Source organism: Benincasa hispida, chromosome 6 (genome assembly GCF_009727055.1).
Source record: "Benincasa hispida cultivar B227 chromosome 6, ASM972705v1, whole genome shotgun sequence".
NCBI lineage: Eukaryota > Viridiplantae > Streptophyta > Magnoliopsida > Cucurbitales > Cucurbitaceae > Benincasa > Benincasa hispida.
In genome coordinates this window covers 19,568,471-19,590,059 of record NC_052354.1, presented here as the reverse complement: position 1 = coordinate 19,590,059, position 21,589 = coordinate 19,568,471, and the positions used below count along the sequence as shown (strand labels likewise).

The following is a 21,589-nucleotide window of genomic DNA, read 5'->3' as shown; positions in this document are numbered from 1 at the left end:
ATATATCTATGTACATAACTATATATTATATCATATATAACATATAACCTATGGTTTAATTTTGTATCATATACAATATAACCTATAGTTTCAATTCTCTTACCAATGACATTATATGTAAATCAATTATATTAAATTTAGTTATATGAATCCAATTCATATAATTAATATTTGAATCATATTCAAATATTTATTTCATCTCAAATATAATTTATATTATAATTGATCAAATACATTGTAGTAATTACATCATATATAATTAAATAAATAAATTATACCACATATAATTAATTCTCTCAATTAATTTGAACAATTTAAATTAATCTAAAATGTATTCTCATTTAATCGCTATTGAGCTACAAAGGGAACCTCATGGACCTATAGCTTGAAGCCCCAATGGTACTTGAATAATTAATTAAACTCCTTTAATTATATTATTCAACATCCATTAATTGTCGAGCATTCCACTAAAGATTGACAGTTGTTTTGTTCGCACTATAGATATATTTATGACCCTTCACAAATTGTTCGTAAGTACAGCTGTACCAAAAACTACCGTTTTGTTGCTGTAGTTACATCTAACTTCTTAAGTACCACAGATCCCTCTAATGAATAATAAATCATAGTCCAACAATGACTAAATCCCTCTCGGGCTAAAAGAGGGTGTGGCGCTACATTGTTCAAGCCCTGAAATAAGCCTTAAAAGAGAAATTTATCTACTTACCCCTATCTTAGGGAAGGAGTAAATTCTATCTTGTGTGGTTGTGTTTTCAATTTCCCAATCAAACGAATCCGAAAAATTGTAGGCTTTTTGAGTCGACGATCTGGCCACTCTCACCCATACAAATAAAAGGATCGCCTTCATAGGCAGGAGTTCACAACTCACTCAAGATTTAGGTCATGTCACATATGGTCATCCTCGTTAAATGTAATTCTCTATTATGAACAATGTTAAATAATGAGACTAGACATCGTGATCCGGTCTTATGCAATCTCTTTTGTATAGAATACCCTCGTTCACATGTATCCACATGAATTATCAATATCAGATCATTTGTGTTACAACAATTGTAACATCTACAAAATGGACCGTACTCGTAGTATCACTAAGATAAGATACTCAGTCTTATCCATCTACTACAGACCATTTAGGTTATCACTTAAATATGATCCACTTGTATATCTCCACAAATATATTTAATCAACAAAAGATAACTTTGGATGTTAGTATATTGGTTTGTGGGTTTAATGCTACTAAATGTCAAATAAAACATCTCATATTTTATTAAATAAATAAAATGTTTGTACAATACAATTACAAACTACAGGACCCTACGAGATTTAGGGCATTAACCACAATAGTTTTAACCCATAAATGGATCTTTTAAGATTGCAAACATTTTGCCCTTGACCCTGTTTAATGAATCCTTTTGGTTGAGACATATAAACACTCTCTTCAAGATATCCATTAAGAAAAGTTGTCTTGACATTTGTTTTCTATATTTCATAATCGCAAAGGAAATAATGGACAAGAGTATTCTAATATATTTATTCATGGCAACCGGAGAGAGGGTATCTTCATAGTCAACCCTCTCTCTTAGGTCAACCCTTTTGCCATGAGTCTAGCTTTATAGGTCTGTACCTTACCAGCATGGTCTCGTTTAATTTTGTAGATTCATTTGCAACCAATAGGTTTTACTCCATCTGGTTGATCTACAAGTTCCCAGACTGAATTGAAGCACATAGACTACATTTCGTGGTCCACGACTTTTATCCACTAGTCTTGATCCACATCTTCCATTGTCTGTCTTATGGTCAATGGATCATCCAAGCCATCATCAGGTATGACGACCTAAGTTTCTATCAAACTCATGTAACAGTCAAGATGTTGAACAACCCCCCTACTACGTCGAGGCACTCTCAACTCTTGAGATGGTTGTGTTAGACCAATTGTGCTAGTTTCATAAACAACTCTTGTTGAGGGACCAGCCTGATTAATAACTTTTGTTGATTCATCTGTAGTTTCTTTGGACATTTCATTCAATACTAGTTTACTGTGAGGTTGATGATTTCTTATACGGTCTTCCATTAAGAATGTAACATTTACCAATACAAACACTTTATCTTCTTGAGGATCATAAAACAGTCTACCTTTTGTTTCTTTGGGGTATCCTACAAAAAGGCATACTTTAGAACGTCGTTCCAATTTCTTCGAATTTTGCATCAACACATGTGTTGGACATCCCCAAATCCTAAAGTAATGTAAACTACCTTTATGCCTCTTCATAACCTGTATGATGTTTCTAAAATACTTTTCAAGGAAACCAGGTTTAAAGTGTATACTGCAGTCTATTCTGCAGATCCCCGAAATGAATTAGGAAACTGAGTGTAAGTCATCATCGAACGAACCATGTCAAATAGGATTTTATTTCTCCTCTCCACTCCACCATTTTGTTGCAGCGTATGAGTGCTTTGAACTACGATTGAGTTCTGTATTCTATCAAATAGTCCTAGAATTTCAGGTTCATATACTTGTCACCTCAATCTGATCGAAGTGTTTTAATCTTTTTACCTAATAGATTCTCAACCTCTGTTTTATATTCCTTGAACTTTTGAAGAATTTCAAACTTATGATGCATTAGGTAAATATAACCATATCTAGAATAATCATCATTGAAACTAATGAAATATTCAGATCCTCCTCGAGTTTTAACGTTTATCAAACTTTAGAGGTCAGAATGTATAAGCTCTAGAGGTTCTTTGGCTTTTAGATCTTTTCTTGTAAGAGATCTCAGCTCTAGAGGTTCTTTTTACCACTTAGTAGAGAGTTATCATCTAACTGATTTAGAAGTCCACTTTTACAAATCTCTCAATCCTATTGAGATTTATGTGTCCAAGTCTTAAGTACCAAAAATAGGCATTAGGAGAAAATTTTCATGTTCTATTTTGAGTTTTCGTTATTTTAAACATCTCTATATTTAAAATAGTTTTCGTTTTAGTTGGGTTTAACAATTATAAGTTATTTTCAAGTTTAGCCGAACATAACTATTTTGAGTTTTAGCTATTTTAAACATCTCTATATTTAAAATAACTTTCGTTCAAGTTTAGCAGAACATAATAGAACACCTCTTGAACTAACGAACATTTCATTGATATCAAAACTAACTTTATACATATGTTCTAGTAAACAAGAGATCAATATTAAGCTCCTTTTTATATCAGGTAAATAATATACATTTTCTAACAAAATGTAGGCATCTCCAAAAAAAATAACTTCAAATCTCCCACTACACGACTGAAACGACTTCACATGTTTCCACCTTGAAAGTCATCTCATTCTTTGCCAGATGTTTCCAGGAACTAGTTTCTTAAATGAAAGTATAAATATGGTTAGCAGCGCCCGAATCTAATATCCAGGTCAAATGATAATTTTCCACTAAACACGTATCAATAACAAGTAAATCATATTTACATTGTTTCTCTTTCTCAGCTTTCTTTAGTGCAAGGTACTCTAGATAATTTCTTCTTCAGTGTCCATCCTTGTTGCAATGGTAACATTTACTTTTAGCAACTTTGGCCTTGCTCTTATTTACTGGAGCTTTTTTTTTCCCTTTTCCCTTATTCTTCATCTAGATAATTTTGTCTTTATAAGTAGAAGGTCAAGACTTCTTACCAGAGGGTTTAGTCATAGATGACGATATTTTCTAGAATTTTCCAGGGATTACGACATTTGCTTCCCCTTCTTGACCTTTATTTTTCATTAGTGATTGATAAGTATGAAGCTCATTAAGAAGAGTAGTCAGATTATATTCTATTATGTTCATTAATGCATTTGTACGAAATTGCAGGAAACTCTTTGGAAGAGATTCCATAATGAAGCTGACTTGGCTCTTTTCATCTAGGACAACCTCATTTGCCTCTATGATATTGAAGTGGACCATTATATCTAGGACATGTTCTCTAACAGAGGTCCCCTTCTTTAAAAGGGAATTGTAAACGTATTTGAGAGCATCAAGTCGAATAGATGAGGACGGTGTCCGAACATTGCTTGAAATGATTCAATGATCGCCTTAGCAGTGACCATGCTCTCATGCTTCTTAGTCAACACATCAAACATGCTGGCTAAGATATAGGCTCAAGCTTTTTCATTTGTCCTAACCCATTTGTCATACGCATCCCCAACATTTCGATTTGCTATTGAGCTTGGAACTAGAGGATATTCCTCTGTTAAAACAAACTTTAAATCACCTACAACTAGTATTGTAATGATATTCGATTTGCAGGTTGAATAACCTTTGCCATTAATCTTATTGAAAGCTAAAAGTTCGATGATAGAATTTGACATGTTGATAATATAAAAAAAAAATTATTAGTAAATTGCTTTTAAATCCAAATTTATTTTATCCAAAGTAATAATGTACCCATATTTCATTATTAATTGCAAAGATACTTTAGTGAGTCAGAATAGATGCTATCGAGGGGCAGTTAAATACTCCTTCACTAAAGCAAGACATTCTTGACTAAATACTAATACCAGAATAACTCTTTATTCCTATAGCCATTTAGTTATTGTTTTTGGTTAAGAACTTATTAATGCTTAGCAACTCTTGTAAGTGTGACCCTCCATTTTCAGATTTCAAAGAACAGAATCAACAAACTCCCGAATCAAAAAACAATGCTAAAGAGCAAACTAAGAAACCCTATTATTTTTTAAGTTTGCGATGTTTCGATCCCTATGTTACAACCCTCCGAATGGGTGGTAGCTTAAAAATGACATACAGGTGGAACATAGAAATCTCATGGTGCAACGTAATGGAAGAGACTATAGGATATGTTGACACATTTTCTTCACCCACTTACTATGAACTACTTCCCCTATTCACCTTGTTATTGACCCATGCTAATACTTTCCGAATGAAGTAGTCGCGCTAAAAGCGACACAAAACCGAGCTCGTGAACTATTAGGAACGTGAGAGCTAAACACAATATATCGTATATATTATTAATCTCCCATTAAAGTGTTCTATTTGTTTTGGATAAATGTTTACTCAGGTATTTTCTGACTAAAAATAACCTAAGTCTAGGTGATTATCCAAGTATAACGTTTATATTTGGATTTTACCTACGATGTCTAAGTGATAAACCAATTTTTTACCCCACATCGCTCATGCATGCTCATAAATCCAGGTTAACAATACATAAGAACTGGCTAAAATCCCCAAGTAGCAGGTGTTCCATAAACTGTCAACTTAAGTATCTCCAACCTTAAACATGATTTAGCCAGTGTGAGTTTGTAACTATTATTTTACAAGATAATGACATATTTTAATTTATTAAAACAAGTTGTTATGTGTTAACCCTAGGTTAGCATGCATCTTATCTTTGTTATAGATTTTAAAAGTCTAATTCTTTTTATAACACTTTATAAAACTATAGACATGATTTTCCATCCATAACATACACTAAGTATTTCATAATTTAATATAATAAATTATATTAAACACATGAAACCCTAAGTCATGCATACTATATATTATAACAAATTATAATATACTTTCAGTGCTTGATACTGAAGATTTGTGAAAACCCTAGACGGAAGCAAGATCATTACCCAATTTCAATTTTACATATAATAAATAAAATTAAAAAACCTATTATGCATTTTATACAAATTTATAGCATGTTTAACAAAAGAGAAGAGGAGAATAATAGGGTTTAGTCATACTAACCTTTGAAGACAAGAAATCTTCACGAAATTCCTCTCCAACCCGTCATGAACACTTCAATTGAAATCTTTCAACAAAAACCCAAATTGGACACCACTAAAAGATGATCCTCTGTATTCTTCTTTAGGGGTTGAGAATTATAGGAGTTTGTGGGTTTTGTTGATTTTGGAAGAGGAAGAGAATTTGGAAGAGAGAAATTTTCATTGGGAGAAGCATACACTAAAAATCACAGACCCTCAATTAATCTTTTGGGAAGAAGATGAAAATTATATAACCTCCATCTTTCCCATGTTCGGGGTTCAAATTAATAGAAACATTATCGCACACGCTTACTCAAACAAAGAAATAAAATCACTGATCCTATACTTATACACACAAATACAGTAAAGCGGTAAGAACGAGGTCGAATCCACAGGGAAACTAATGACTATCCAGGTTAATTAGAAAATTCCATGTGACGGGGGTTTGACTGGATTTGTGGAAACAATGACTAAAAATTAACATGCAATGTGAAGAAACAAAATTGATCACGCAAAAAATGTTGGTTTAAATTAATGAAAAAGTCTTGGGATTAATATATATGTTTAATATTTCTATCATTTGGCACCAATTAATTGTACTAAATCTGTGAACCCCTCAACCTATCAAAAAAACCTAACAGCTCAATTAGCCAAATTCGATATTAAACCAAATTAGCCTTAATTCAATTTACAATTTATCTTTCTTAGTGAAATACAAGTTAAAACCGAATTGCATTATGAAAGGGTTCCATTGTTGAGACATACTACAAGCCAGATAGTCATATCTTATAGCATGATTAATTGGAAAAGATTAAATTAGGGCATATATGAGTTTGGTTAGAAAAAATCTAGATTTTACACATGCGATCCTAATTTGCACAACTAAATCTATCCTTTTTTTTTTTTTTTTTTGCATAGGCTATGACAATTTTGCAAATAAGAATTTCATTGAATAAATTTGTCAAATCAATTTAGAAAAAATCTATTAAAATTAAATCAAATCATCCCAAAAAATTTACAACAATTTAGTAAATTAACTAGAAATTCTTCGAGAATTTAAACATACAACTAACCCAAAAAAAAATTGATAGAGAAAACTAACATGCAGTGAAAGAAATCAGAATCAATAAGCACTATAATTACACTTAATTTGAGTTCATAAAGCATGTTGAAACAGTTTTGTAGAAAAGAGGGTTTCGTGCTAAAATACCTTTGACGAACAGTTGAAATTCTTCTTCTCCTCAACGTATTTGATCTCCAAAATACCAATGGACCATCATAAGGATCTTCGCTACTATCTTAGCTTGGATTGAGTGGTGAAATCTATGAATTAGCTCAAATGGGTGTAGGGAGATGGAACGGTTTTTAGAGAAAAAACCAATAGAATCTGGAAACTTGCATGAATGAATCCAATTTCAGAAAATTTTGAGTATTTATCAAACAGATTCATGCAAGCATTATCTAAATCAATAATTTGACGTCTCAAGCTACAAGATTTAGTGGGCTTAGGAATAATGAAATGGGTCAATTAATCTTGAGAAGTTGGATAGATTCACTTATGTATTTAAAACAATTTTAATTTATTTATTATAACAAAAATTCATTTACAAATTTAATTTTCACCAAATTAAATTTAGAGAAAACCAAAATTCTGAATTTGAATTTTAAAAAGAAAAAGTTTTATTTAAATATCTAATTAGAGAAATTTAATTAACTAATTAAATAATAATTTAATATGAAATATTAAATTAATTAAACACCTAATTGATACATGAATCATATTCATGTATTTAATAATTAAATCAAATATTTAACTATTATAATTTCTCCAATTTTCGTTTAATTTCAACTAAATTAAACGTTTCAATTACATCGAATACAATTGATCAAATCCTAAATTGAATTTGAACATTTCAATTCAAAACTCTAATTTCGATTTGAATAATTCAAATCCGCTAAATTCACTGATCCAATATAATTATACGAGCTAATAGAGCGACCTAATGGACCTATAGATCATGAGTTCCAATGATTTGCAATTAATTGGTTAAACTCTTTAAACCGAATTAATCACCATTCGTTAACTACAGAGACACACCACTATAGTTCGATAGTTGCACTCTCCTCCTTGTAGATATATTTATGTCCACTTTAACCATGATTAGTAAGTCGACCCTTCACAGGTTGTTCGTATTCACAACTAGGTCAAAATTACCGTTTTACCCATATAAATACATCTTGCTCCTCAAGCTCCACTAGATCAATTCTTCTACAAAGTAAAACAAATAGAACACAAGAATCATCCAAAATAGAAGAATTAAGGACATAAAATTAGTTCTTTTTGAGAGCTAACAAATATCCCCGATGGATATAGAGAGAAAATAGGGAGGGAGTTATTAACTCCCTCATTTTATTTAATTCAAAATCAAAATTAAATTAAAAAAAATCAATATACTTATATGATAACCAACTTATCATATATTATACATTAAACTATATGTTATATCGAATATAATACATAACCTATAGTTTTTTTATTGTATCAAATAAAAATATAACCTATGGTTATAATTCTTTTAATAATATATGAAATTTAATATAAATCAAATTTATATTAAATATATGAATCCAATTTATATAATTAATATTTGAATCATATTCAAATATTTACATCCTCTAAAATAAACTCTATATTATAATGTATCGAATACATTATATTAATTATATCACATATAATTAATTGAAATTAATTATATCACATATAATTAATCCCTCAATTAATTTGAATACTTTAAATTAATCCAAAATTAATTCTCAATAATCTCAGTTGAGCTACAGATAGGACCTTATAGACCTATATAAGGTCCCATAGATTGAAGCTCCAATGGTACTTGGATAATTAATTAAATCCTTTTAATTAAATTACCCAATTTCCATGAACTATCGTTCACTCAACTAAAGACCGATAGCTGCACTTTTCACACTACAGATATATTTCTGTGTCCATTAGATATAATCAGTCAATAGTATGATGACCCTTCACAAATTGTTTGTAAGTACAGTTGGGCAAAAATCACCGTTTTGCCTCTATAGTTACATCTAACTCTTTAAGTATCACTAATCTCTTTAATGAACAATAAGTCATAGTCCAATTATGACCAAACTCCTCACGAGCCAAGAGAGAGTGTGGTGCCACATTGTTCAAGGTTCGGAATTAACCCTTAAGGGAGCAATTTATCTATTTACCCCGACATTAAGGAATGAGTCAATTTTGTCTGGTGTCTGTGTTCTCAGCTCCCCAATCAAACCAATCTTCAAAATGGTAGTCATATTGAGTTGGCAAACTAGTCATCTCACCCATACAAATAAAGTGATCGCCTTCATAGGCAGGAGTTCATAACTCACTCAAGATTCAAGTCATATCACCTATGGTCATCCTGGTGAAATGTAATTCTCTACCATTAACGGTTATATAATGAGACTATTCATTTTGTGGTCTGGTTTTATACAAACCCTCTTGTATAGAACACCCCACTCACATGTCTCTGTATGAATGATCAGGATCAGATCATTTGTAGAACTATACAACAATTGTAACATCTATAAAGTGGGATGTATTCATAGTATCACTAGGATATGTACAATTTGTTTAAATTTTCTCTTGAAGACCGATGGTGACTGATCATGGACTTGAAGATTAAAGAGGATGCAACTGATCGTGGGCTCGAAGAAAACATTAATTGTGGCCTTTATTGACTTTTACTTCGGGTTGGTGTCAGATTTTGCCATATTTACAATTTGTTTAAATTTTCTTTTTATGCACAATTAATTTGGGCCAAAGTGTTATACTTGCAAACAACCATTTTAAATAAGATTCAAAATTAAACTATAGAATAAAAGAAAATTTATTATATTCGAATAAGATTCAAATATTAATATGAATTAGATTCATATTAAAATGAATTGGTTTCATATTAAAACTATAGATTAAAAGTTAATAGGAATGAAATTCATATTAAAAATTAAACTATAAGTTATAAGAGAGATATATATTTGAATAAGATTCAAATATGTAATTAAATACTAGATATTTAATTTTGTAAATTAATTAATTATCCAATTAATTAAATCAAGTTAGTTATTAGGGTTATTTTCAAATATGGGAAAATGAATAAAAATATTTACAAATATAGCAAAATTTTACTGCCTATCTATAGTAGATCGCAATAGACCACGATAGATTACTATCTGTGTTTATCTGTGTCATGATAGTAGTTTTCAAAAGTAAGTTTCTTCTTCCCTGTAGAAGTTTTTTTTTTTAAAAGCTTAACTTAATACATATTGATGTATATTACTTCTTTTATGTGATGTAATTTTAAAATAAAATCGAAGCAAAGCGATCACTCCCTTCAATGTCATCTCTCTTCAGTTTTTAGTTTTTAATTCACCATTAAATTCAATTAATATTCTAAATATTCATTAATTAAGTTTACAAACTTAATTAAACATTTTAAGAACTTATTAAATTATTTCATTCGTATTGAACTAACTATAGTGCAAAATCTTATTTCTTTGGTTAATAGGATCTAAAAGGTTTTTCAACATGTCATGGCAAAGAATCTATAATAGACATTGATAAATTCTTGTACGTCAAATAACATCAAAAGTAGTATTGATTTCAGAAAAAGTTGTCAATTTGTCGAGGATGAGAGCCATTAGCTAATGTTAAGGTTAGATATAGTGGAATCCTTTTATTGTCCCACACATGAAAGAGGATTTATGTTGTGTATTCTTGCCCGTTGTATGGTAAAGTCTCTTAAGTCCCTCGTACGATAAGCTATCTAGAATTCAAAAAAATAGGGTATTAAGACGTAGGCACAACTCAATATTTAAGCATACTATCCATACACTATAAATATTGTATCTACAATGATAGCAAGACCCAAAAATTTTAAAAATTATCATATTTATGCAAATTACTCAGTTGTGTGACATATTTACAAATATGTCAACTAATTTTGTCATGCGTTACAATATTTCGAAATGTAGGAGGTAGAGACTTAAGGCAATGAAACAAAATTATAATACTCTGCAAGTGCCCATAGGGGAAATACATTTCTGTATAGTGCATAATGTAGCATGCAAGTGTCTGCAAAAACTCCAGCTATTTCCTGCCATATAAACAACCTTTTTACATAACAAATAATAAATAACAAGTAATTATCTATTGCAAATATAATTTTAATTAAAAATTAACCAACCTGTTGAGGGTAATCACCATCTTCTAATTGAGAGTTAATTAGCAGCTTAGCAGCACGATGGAGAGGAGTTGGATCCCTCCTTGCCTGCAACCATTATTAATCTCATACTTTATATGTATATTTGTTTATACAGTATGGTTTGAAGAAAAAGAAAGAAAGTAAAAACAAACCTGTTGGGCATGGATCAAACCCATTAAAGCAAAAGAAGTTTGAACTAGATTGGAAGTATTGCCTGGTAGAGGAGTATGTACTTTTTTTAAACAAGAAATATGGCTCTCTCCCCATCCACCATCTTCACATTGAATTTTAAGTAGAAAATCCACAGCTTTTGTTATTGCCAAGCAATTTTCATATGTGTTCCCAGCTGCTGTTAATCCTTTAATGGCAAAATATGTAGCATAAATGTGACATATTCCCCAATTTCCATACCATGATCCATCTTCTTTCTGCATTTGTTTGATGTAATTTGTTGCTTTCTCTATAAAATTATCGATCTCTTTCTTCTCGTGACTTGGAAATAGCTTCTTAAATAGAATTAGAGCTTGTATTGCTGATGATGTGCATTCTACGTATCTAATTTTATTGATTTCATTAATCAAACAATAGTATCAAAAATTAAATTCAACTATTAGAAGTGGGGGTAGGGACTACGGTGTGTGTTTAGATTGCCTTTTTAAGGATTTAATTTTGGAAAAAACAAAGTCAATTTTGTAAAATTTGTAGTGTTTGACAACTTAAAATGACTCCTTGAAAAATTAGTTTGATAAATAAGTTATTAACCATATAGTTTTTTTTTTTTTATTTTTTTTTATTTTTATTTTTTATTTTCGAAAATTAAAGCTTAATTATAAATACTTCTTCTATCCCTATTTTTTTTGCATTTTATCTACTTCCAATATTTATAAAAATCGAGATAAATTTTGAAAATTAAAAGAAGTAGATGCAAATCATTGAGTGTTTAAGTGAAAACTATAAAAAAAAAAACTTGGCGAAGAATACGACTCATGTATTTAAGTACATGCAAATCATTGTAAGAAATTGTGAGGAAATAGATTTAATTTTTAAAAACTAAATAGTTACCAAACTGGACTTTAAATCTTAATGCGAAGATAAGTGCTTTTGAATGATTAAGTGAATGTTATCTATCGCAAACAACAACCACCCCCGTCTACCGATAGCAACAATCCGCATCACCCCCTCATTGTCTGCGAGTCCACGACCACCGCCACCAATCACCACCGTCTATTGTCAGCAACAATTATTAGTGATCACCATTATTGTTCGTTGTTGGTGACCGCTACCACTTTACCGTCGACGAGGATCACCACCGATCCACCTACAACCTCATTTTCCGAATCAATTACTGGCTATCACTCTGCTAATTAAACCATTGACAGTGGTCAACCATTGAGGGGGGCGTTTAGAACAAAGATTATTATAAGATTATAATAATCATCTCTTGTTACAGTAAATACTATTTTGAAACCCCTAATTCGCTACAGTATACACTATTTCAAAACCTACATTTGCTGCAATATTTACTATTTACTACAATTTTTACTAATTTATATTCATCATTTTTTATTCTTTACTAGAGTGCTTACTATTTTCTATTCAAACTAAAATAGTTTACACTTCAAACACATATTATTATAATCTAAACTAAAATAATCTACACCCCAAACACAACTATTAAAACCCAACTATAATAACCTAGAAGTATAATGACAAACTCCTTGCTCCAAACGCATCCTTATAGTCTTTGAAATACAAATTTGAAGTTATTAATTCATAATGTTTGACGGTTGTTTTGTTTTTATATAAATTTGACATTTGTTAAAGCATTTTGTATGTATGACAAACCAAAGAACCTAAGAATATTTTAATTCTAAATAGTTTTAATAACAAAATGTAGGAAAATTATTTTAAATAATAAAATTTCTGAAAATATTTACAAATAATAATAAAATATCACAGTTTATCTGTGAGATTGCGATAGACTACTATTTGTATCTATGTGTGTCATGATAGATACAGATAATAGTCTATCGCAGTATATTCCGATCTATCACATATAGACATTAAAATTTGGTTGTATTTATAAATATTTTAGAAAGTAAATGTATTTAAAAGTATTTAAAAGTAAATGTATTTTTAAAGAACGCTTTTTTTTTTCAGGTAATCTAAACGGACCCGTAATATCTTTTTAAAAAATAACATTGAATTATTACATACTCACGCTCCAGTAATGAGTATTCGAAGAACTCCACCGGATTTAGTTTCTGAAAAATGTAGGACAAAAAAAAAAATTAATTAACATAAGACAAATAATTAATTAACATAAGACCTTTTTCCATTTTTTAACCTTTTTTATTTATTATTTATTATTTATTTTGGTGTGTGAAGATTTGAAGAAATTTTGTATAAATCTTACAAACTATTTGTTTACCTCTAACCATGAAGGTACAGTCCCAGTAGGCTCCCAGGCTGCCATTCCACCATTTTTGGCCTATTTAGTTAAAGAACAAAAACTTAGTCCTTTAAATCGTTTAATTATGTCATAAATGAAAAGATATCATGAAAATAGAAAAAAACACATTATGTTAAATTTAGAATTATTTTAAAAATTACAACTCAAAATATTTTGAATTAGAATTACTATACCTGTAAAGAAAGTATTAAATTGACTGCATCGAAAAAACATTGTGGTTCCATAGGATCTCCCACAATGTCTGGAGACATTGTTGAAAATATCAAACAACACTAGAACATTATTAATAATAAGAATTAGCACATTATTTACTTTTTTAAAATTTATACATCTTAAAAAAATTAGTTCATATTAATTACCATTAAATTTTCTGCTGTACAATCAGAAACTTGCCATCCATGATCTTGATCAGAGAATGTCCATCCTCCTTTTGACATGTGACGATACATTCTTTTGAAATTGCCATGAGGATTCTCTTTTATCTTCATATATATCAAAAAAAGAAATTTTATGGAATCGACAAATAAATAAAATATAAGGAAAGAGAATTGACACAGATATTTACATGGTTCATTCATAGTATTTTAGCTACGTTCATGGATTGAAGGAGAGACCAAAATCGTAAATAATATAATTATGCCAAAAACGAATTCAACTTAGGTTTTGAGGGTAGGGTTCCAAAACACCATAGGATGCATCATTCCTAGACCCCGACTTGCTAATCGGTCAATAAGATCCTTGTACTTGGTCTTTGAAAGAATTAGATATCACATTCAAGATATCCCAAATAAATAAAATTTACGAAATTTCGCTATATCGTGCTCATTAACAGCTCATCCATGAACAAGATATGTACCTGTGATTTTTTTATGAAGTCATGACCTTTTTTAAGTGTGTCTGAGAATTCTTCATGAAGATTAGTAGCAAGAATTGCTTGAATGGCAAAGGCAGCATCCCAAGATTGGCTACCAAAGCTCTGGTCAGGTAGGAATATATATGAAAATATAGTGGCAAATATATATGTTTAATTTATAACATGCTTGAAAAAAATAAATAAATAAAGGAATAATATACTAACTTGCATCTTCATTCCATCTTCACCAACCCATAAGTAATCTTTGACTCTAGCAAGATGTTTCTTGTAAGCTTCACCATTAGGGTCGTCCGCCCAGCAAGCAATCATGCATAACGGCTGCATGTTTATTAGACCACGACCATGTCAATTATATAACCAATAGTGTTACTTACACTCCTTTCGATAACCATTTGTTATTTTGTATCTTGTTTTTTAAAATTATGTTTGTTTTCTACCCGTTTTTCTACCATAATTTTCATCGTTCTTAGGATTACGTTTTGAATTCTTAATCGAATTCCAAAAATATAAGATAAATAATTTTTAAAAACCTACTTTTTGGTTTTCATATAGGACCAACTGGGGCATTGGTCATGGTATAAAAGATATTTTAGAGTAGAAATAACCTTGAAAAGTGGGTGACAAAATGAATAAACCACAGGTAAATAAAGTAGTGTTTATAAACTTCATTTTGAAAAATTAAAAATCAATGACCGTTTGATTACCATTAGATTTCTTGTTACTGGTTTTTGAAGATTGTATGTTTCAGTTTTGTTACAATTTCTTTACTGTGATTTTCATCCTTCTTAACTAAACATTTCAACTTTATTTAAATTTCATAAACAAAAATAATTTTACTCATTTTCTTTTTTTTCTTTTTTTTATTTTTCAAATTTATTTTCTTTTTTTTCTTTTTTTTATTTTTCAAATTTTGGATTAATTTTTAAAAATACTCATAAAATGTAGATAATAAAACAAATAAATCAAAAGTTTACTAACTTAATTAATTTTCAAAAATAAAAAATAAAACATAAGTAGTTCAATATTATTAATTCTCATACTAATTACAGTAATCAACCACCTACAAGTTATGAGCAAAACCTTTTCCACACATCCAATTGTGATGTAACGACTACAATGATCTTCGTAATCAATGTAGAGCTTATTTATTTGGATAGCACGATTTCTGATTCTTCTAAATGCCTTGCTATTGAGAATTGGCTCTCCAAGGTATTGAAGAGCATCCCATACTAATTTTTGAATTAGTGGACGTTCAAAGCATTTATCCTCCTATATTAGCAAGAACAATCAACATATTGTGAGAGCCCAAAAAATAATATATAATACTATTCCATAAATTAAAAATTCCTCATCTGATCAATTGTTAATGGTGTTCTTGAATTTTTTTAGTTCGATCATTTGTACCCATACAAACATTCGAAACTATGATTGAGTCCTCACCTTTGTTAAATTTTGCATCAATAAATGAGTAATGATTAGTCTCATGCATCCCCTTCTCATATAGAAAAAAAAAATAAAAATAAGAAAAATACTTAAGTGCGTCCCGAACAATACATATCTATATGCATTCGTTTCAATTATTTATTTTTTTAATATATTTTAATTATTATTTGGTGTGTGAGTGAATAGATGCATAGAGATATGTGTATTTTGGAATACACCAAAATATTATCCTAAAAATAATTTAATTAATTTTTATTTTTTTATTTTGAAGTATCTAAGCTACACCAAATCAGTGAGGCTGAATAAATACCTTTGCACAATAATGTTGAGCTCGACTCCATTTAATGTTGGTATAAGATTGAGTATATATTTCTTGTCGTAGTTGTAAAATGAGTGGAGTGAGAGGTCCCACAAAGCGCTTCCCATATAAGTATGACATTGGAAGATATGTCAATCGACCATAGCAAAAAAGTGCTCCTGGATTCATAGCTATTTTTTCTGATCCAAACATCCAAACTTCTGGTGGCATTGGGTTTGTTCCCTCCCACTCGTACACCCCCAAAATCTATATAATATTCATATGAAATTACTCAATTTAATAGAAATTAGGTAAAAAGAAAAAAGGAAAATTATAATTTTGATCAATAAATTTTGGGTCTAGCTAACTTTTATTTGGTTCTTTGATTTTATAATATTACATCTCTAGTCGTTATGTTTGATTTCAATTTAGTCCATAAATTTCAGATTAAGATTTTAGTTTTGTTTCAATTTAGTCTATATGTTTTAAGATTTAGACTATTAACCTTACTTTCAATCTTTGGCTTCGATTAATTTAAAGTAATTATGTAGTTAAATTTTTTATTGATAAAAATAGTAAAATTTAAGAAATGATAATGCTATTAAATTAATGGGCTATTTTCAAATAAAAGAAAATGAGTCCATTTATTTACAAATATAACAAAATTTTACTATCTTTCACTAATAGATTGTGATAGACCGCGATAGATATTTATCTGTATTAGAGATAGAAATCTATCGCAGCCTATCAAGCTATTTTCAAATAAAATAAAATGAGTTAATTTATTTACAAATATAGTAAAATTTCACTATCTATCACTAATAGATCGTGATAGACTACGATAGATATTTATTTGTATTAGCGATAGAAATCTAATGCGGACTATCTCTAATAGACAGTGTGCTGTATTTGAAAATATTTTCAACAATTTTACCATTTACAATAATAACCCTAAATTAATTAATAGATATTAACGCTAAGGATGGAAAATGAGTGTTTAGTGAAAAATCAAGGTTAAGAGTATAAATATTGAAACCTATGAACCGAATTGAAACAAGACTTAAATCTCAAAGGTAACATCGTAACATTTTAAAACTTAGCAGGCGTCTGGGACACTAACTTGGTTATTATATTCAGTGAGTTATAATAGTCCATGAGTTACAATAGTATATATTTGGGATGCAAACTATGTTAGTATGGATAGAAAATAGTACACTATAACAAAGAGACAAAGAGAGGATGAATAGAAAATAATAACTAAACACTACAACGATGAAAGTTTTAAATAATAATATCAACGGAGGGGGTCACTCCACCTACTTGAAGTTGTGGCCCCAAACAACCATGAAACTCAAAACTTAAAGGACTAAAAATATAACATTTTAAAATATATATACCAAATAAAAACTATATACAAAATCTTATAGGTGAAAAAAAAAAAGTGTTTTTCCCAAAGGTAGAAATTAAATATTATACTACTCACTGCAAGCCAAATCTTTCCCCAAGAAGGTATGTAAAGAGCACCTCCATGATCTAGAATCCATTTTCGAGCTTTACCACAGGCTTCCTTATCAACTTCTTCTCCCAATAAACGAAGTTGGATATAGTTTAGGACAGTGCAAAGCATGCAACTTTCTCCCACAATGTGCAGTCCCCATCCACCATCTTCATTCTGTTTTAGCTCATTCAACGGATAAAGATGTCCATTACCAATTTAAAGATAATATACTTCATTATTTGCGTCGAATATAAACTTATAATTCCTACTTACATCATAAATTATTCTCATTCATTGGTTTATATATTATATTTAATAAATAACAATAAGATTTTATCACATTAACTGAAATAAACTAAAACTAGTTAGCCAATTAGTTTTTACCTGATGGTAATAAGTATAGCGAAGAATTTCCTTTCGATGCTCCTCTGAAAATATAGTACTAAGATCTCTTGTAATGTACAGTGCAAATACCTTTTCTTCGAAAAAAACAAAATAGGTTAAGTATATAATACACATGTACAAATTAATCAATAATCATAATATGAATATAAATAAATAAAAGTTACCAAAGGAGGGAAATAGTACAAAGGGCCAGCATTTTCCGCAGGCCAATGGCCATGGTCGCTTTGTAAGGCTACAAAGAAAGTTGCCGCTCTTTTCAATGCCATTTTTACAGTTTCCTTCTTCATGATTCCTCCATTTCCTTCTTCAACTACCACTTTTGGAATTGTTTGTTTGAAATTTTTCTCTCCTAAAAACTGCATCCTTCCAAGATAATCAAAATTATGCAATTATATTGTTATGACAATCATGATGGAAGAACAAAAAAAGAAAATGACCTGAAATCTCCAAAGCAAATCACTACTACATTGGATTTTATTTCGATTTTGGTAAAAATTTAGACGTGCAGCTTCAACTTGAGCTCGTTCTTGAGGTGTCCCTGCATCAGGATCAAATTCCCATGTTTGCCTTCCAATGAAATTGTTTGTACTGAACAAATTATTCTCATTCTCTCCCTTTCCCAACTTAAGTCTCCACATCTTTCACTATTAAATTCTCCTCCCAAATAAACTTAATTGCCTTTGCACTCAAAACCCTTCCCTATATAAATATATATATGAAAACATTAAATTACTAATTATTCCTAAACTTTCCAAAATTGTCTAGAGGTTTCTTAAAACATTTCAAATTGTTGAATAAGGCCTTTAAATTTTCAAGTGTGTGTATCATAAGTTCTGTCATAATCACCAAAATAAGCATAACTCAACTAAGATAGGGATAATACAACCAAGTGGTACGTGGTTTGAATCTTCTTAGGGGTCATTTCGTTGGCAAGTTTTCTATATGGTAATTGGCATAGGTATCAAATTCTTATGTTTGTTTCACAGTTTTCACTTTTTGCCTGGGAATAAGCTATTCTCATGCATTTTCATTTCTCACATATAATAGTTTTCTATTCCCTTCCAAAACTATGAGTTTTCTCTTTTACCATCTCTATCTGTTTTTCATTTATATATAATTTCACTTTGAATATCGTTAATTAATTAATTAATATTAATTTAACAAAAATGATATAAATATTTATTTTAATAAATCAATAATGATATATTAAAATATTTACTTGACTTATTTTTATAATAAAAATTTATTAAATGAATGTAATTATTTTTTACATAAATTATTAATTTATTAACTAATAATATCATAAATATATTTAATTAGTAAACTAGGATGAGTTAAATTTAGTTAGTATTAAACTTCATTTTCAATCATAATAATTTATTACTTTATTGTTTTTTTAATAATCAAGTAAGTTATGGAGATTAGTTTTAATTCGATCATTCATTATGAATATATAATCATCACTGATTATTAACTGTGATTATTTTTTATTACTCTGTTTATTATTAACATATCATACTTACAAAATACTTTTTAGTATTTATTATTACTATATCATATTTTTATCTCATTTTCTTCACTTTTTATATAATATATTGTCCATTTGAATATATCTTCTTATATTATTTAATCAAAAGTAAAATTACTAATATTGAGCTTAATTAATAATAAAAATGATTAAGTGTTAGATTATAATTAGTATGACGTTCGTTAAATAAATTAACTGGTTAATTTTAAATTATAAAATTATTAAAAATATTTTTAAGTATANAAAAATGATATAAATATTTATTTTAATAAATCAATAATGATATATTAAAATATTTACTTGACTTATTTTTATAATAAAAATTTATTAAATGAATGTAATTATTTTTTACATAAATTATTAATTTATTAACTAATAATATCATAAATATATTTAATTAGTAAACTAGGATGAGTTAAATTTAGTTAGTATTAAACTTCATTTTCAATCATAATAATTTATTACTTTATTGTTTTTTTAATAATCAAGTAAGTTATGGAGATTAGTTTTAATTCGATCATTCATTATGAATATATAATCATCACTGATTATTAACTGTGATTATTTTTTATTACTCTGTTTATTATTAACATATCATACTTACAAAATACTTTTTAGTATTTATTATTACTATATCATATTTTTATCTCATTTTCTTCACTTTTTATATAATATATTGTCCATTTGAATATATCTTCTTATATTATTTAATCAAAAGTAAAATTACTAATATTGAGCTTAATTAATAATAAAAATGATTAAGTGTTAGATTATAATTAGTATGACATTCATTAAATGCATTAATTGGTTAATTTTAATTATAAAATTATTAAAATATTTATAATTATAATTAAAATATTGAATAATTATAATTATAATTATAATCTTCAAATAATTATAATTAAAATTATTATTGGTTCATAATTAATTTTTTTTATTGATATATTGAATACTATTTATTCTTTAAATTTTGATCTATTACAATTATAATAAGATTTTCATGCTTAATTTCATAAATTAAACACAAACACAATTTTTGTGCACAAAATTCTGATAGCATTCCCATGCAGAACCAAATACAATCATCTTTGATTCCTACACATCCTATTCTCAAACATCCTTTATTCCCAGACACCTAAAAATCCTTAAACCAAACAGTCCACGGTTGAAGAATAGCTTATTATTAGAAAGAATAGTTCAGGTTACATATCATAGGCACCTCTACGGTTAGAAAATCTATATAATTCACTTCTCTAAAATCCAGGATGAAAATCATAAAATAATGTAAATATGACAAATACGAATATAGCTTTAGATTATTTTGAAGGCAATGCTTCCAAACTCCACTCGGGCGCGTCACCTCTTGATCCTGACTCGCTGATTTGGCAATAAGATATTGTACTTAGTCGTTTGAATGGCGAGATAATAGACTCAAGTCATTCTAACCATATTCTTTTTTCTGTTGAGTAATAATATGCATTAAATTGTATTTATATTGTTCTAGAAAACTCTGTATGGGTGGACCAAGAAAATATTGTTGTGGGGATGAACGGATGGCATCAGTGAATGAACTATTAGAAGTGATAATCAGTTAGGTACTTTGACCTATAGAACACAGTTGGGATTGAGCATCACAATTAAATGTAGAGACAGAAATGTAATGTAAGAGGCACAAAATCAACCAGCTGTGGTTTTGCATTAAATTGCCATTGACAACACAAAGAAAAGTTGGTCTTCTATGACAATTAAGCTTCCACAATGGAGCGGGCCTATTAAATTCCAGGAGTAAGGCCAATTAATACTGATGTGTTCCTTTTCTATTTTACTCTCAACTTTAAAGCCAGCTGCCTCCAATTTCACTGTTTTCACTATCCACTACAAACCTTTTCTACTATTATCAGTATCTTTAGTATCGATATTTTTCTTCATTCTAACTAATTTTATTGTTTGTCATGTGTTTGGATCCTGATTTTTCAAGAAGGCAATGTTTGAATAGTGAATAGGTCAAATTATGGATATGGTTTAAATTTATAGCATGACTTTAA

General features: G+C 29.0%; 1 protein-coding gene across 8 annotated transcripts; it reads right to left on the bottom strand.

Annotated features, from left to right (window-relative positions):
* Window positions 1-10,298: 10,298 nt before the first annotated feature.
* Window positions 10,299-18,777, bottom strand: LOC120079834 (beta-amyrin synthase-like). 8 transcript variants are annotated; one of them, XM_039034256.1, is made up of 16 exons: window positions 18,454-18,774; window positions 18,181-18,372; window positions 17,996-18,085; window positions 17,597-17,785; window positions 16,126-16,380; window positions 15,453-15,641; window positions 14,577-14,690; window positions 14,355-14,474; window positions 13,858-13,980; window positions 13,672-13,770; window positions 13,457-13,516; window positions 13,243-13,289; window positions 11,178-11,580; window positions 11,008-11,091; window positions 10,861-10,917; window positions 10,299-10,583 (listed from the first exon to the last, which is right to left on the bottom strand). In XM_039034256.1, exons 1-16 carry the CDS (start codon window positions 18,652-18,654, stop codon window positions 10,563-10,565), a joined length of 2,244 nt encoding a protein of 747 aa, XP_038890184.1. In that variant the 5' UTR covers window positions 18,655-18,774; the 3' UTR covers window positions 10,299-10,562. The 8 variants fall into 8 exon arrangements, with proteins under 8 accessions (XP_038890184.1, XP_038890180.1, XP_038890182.1 ...); XM_039034252.1 differs by having other exon boundaries at window positions 10,397-10,587; window positions 10,861-10,933; window positions 18,454-18,775; XM_039034254.1 differs by having other exon boundaries at window positions 10,397-10,583; window positions 10,861-10,933; window positions 18,454-18,775.
* Between the last annotated feature and the right edge of the window lie 2,812 nt (window positions 18,778-21,589).

Excerpts from the sequence above, each read along its gene's own strand:
- LOC120079834 (XM_039034252.1), bottom strand. The coding sequence starts at position 18,654 with ATGTGGAGACTTAAGTTGGGAAAGGGAGAGAATGAGAATAATTTGTTC. Across the intron at positions 15,642-16,125 it reads CTCAACATTATTGTGCAAAG|GAGGATAAATGCTTTGAACG; the intron begins GTATTTATTCAG and ends TTGCTAATATAG. Across the intron at positions 14,691-15,452 it reads CAATTGGATGTGTGGAAAAG|CCGTTATGCATGATTGCTTG; the intron begins GTTTTGCTCATA and ends ATAAACATGCAG.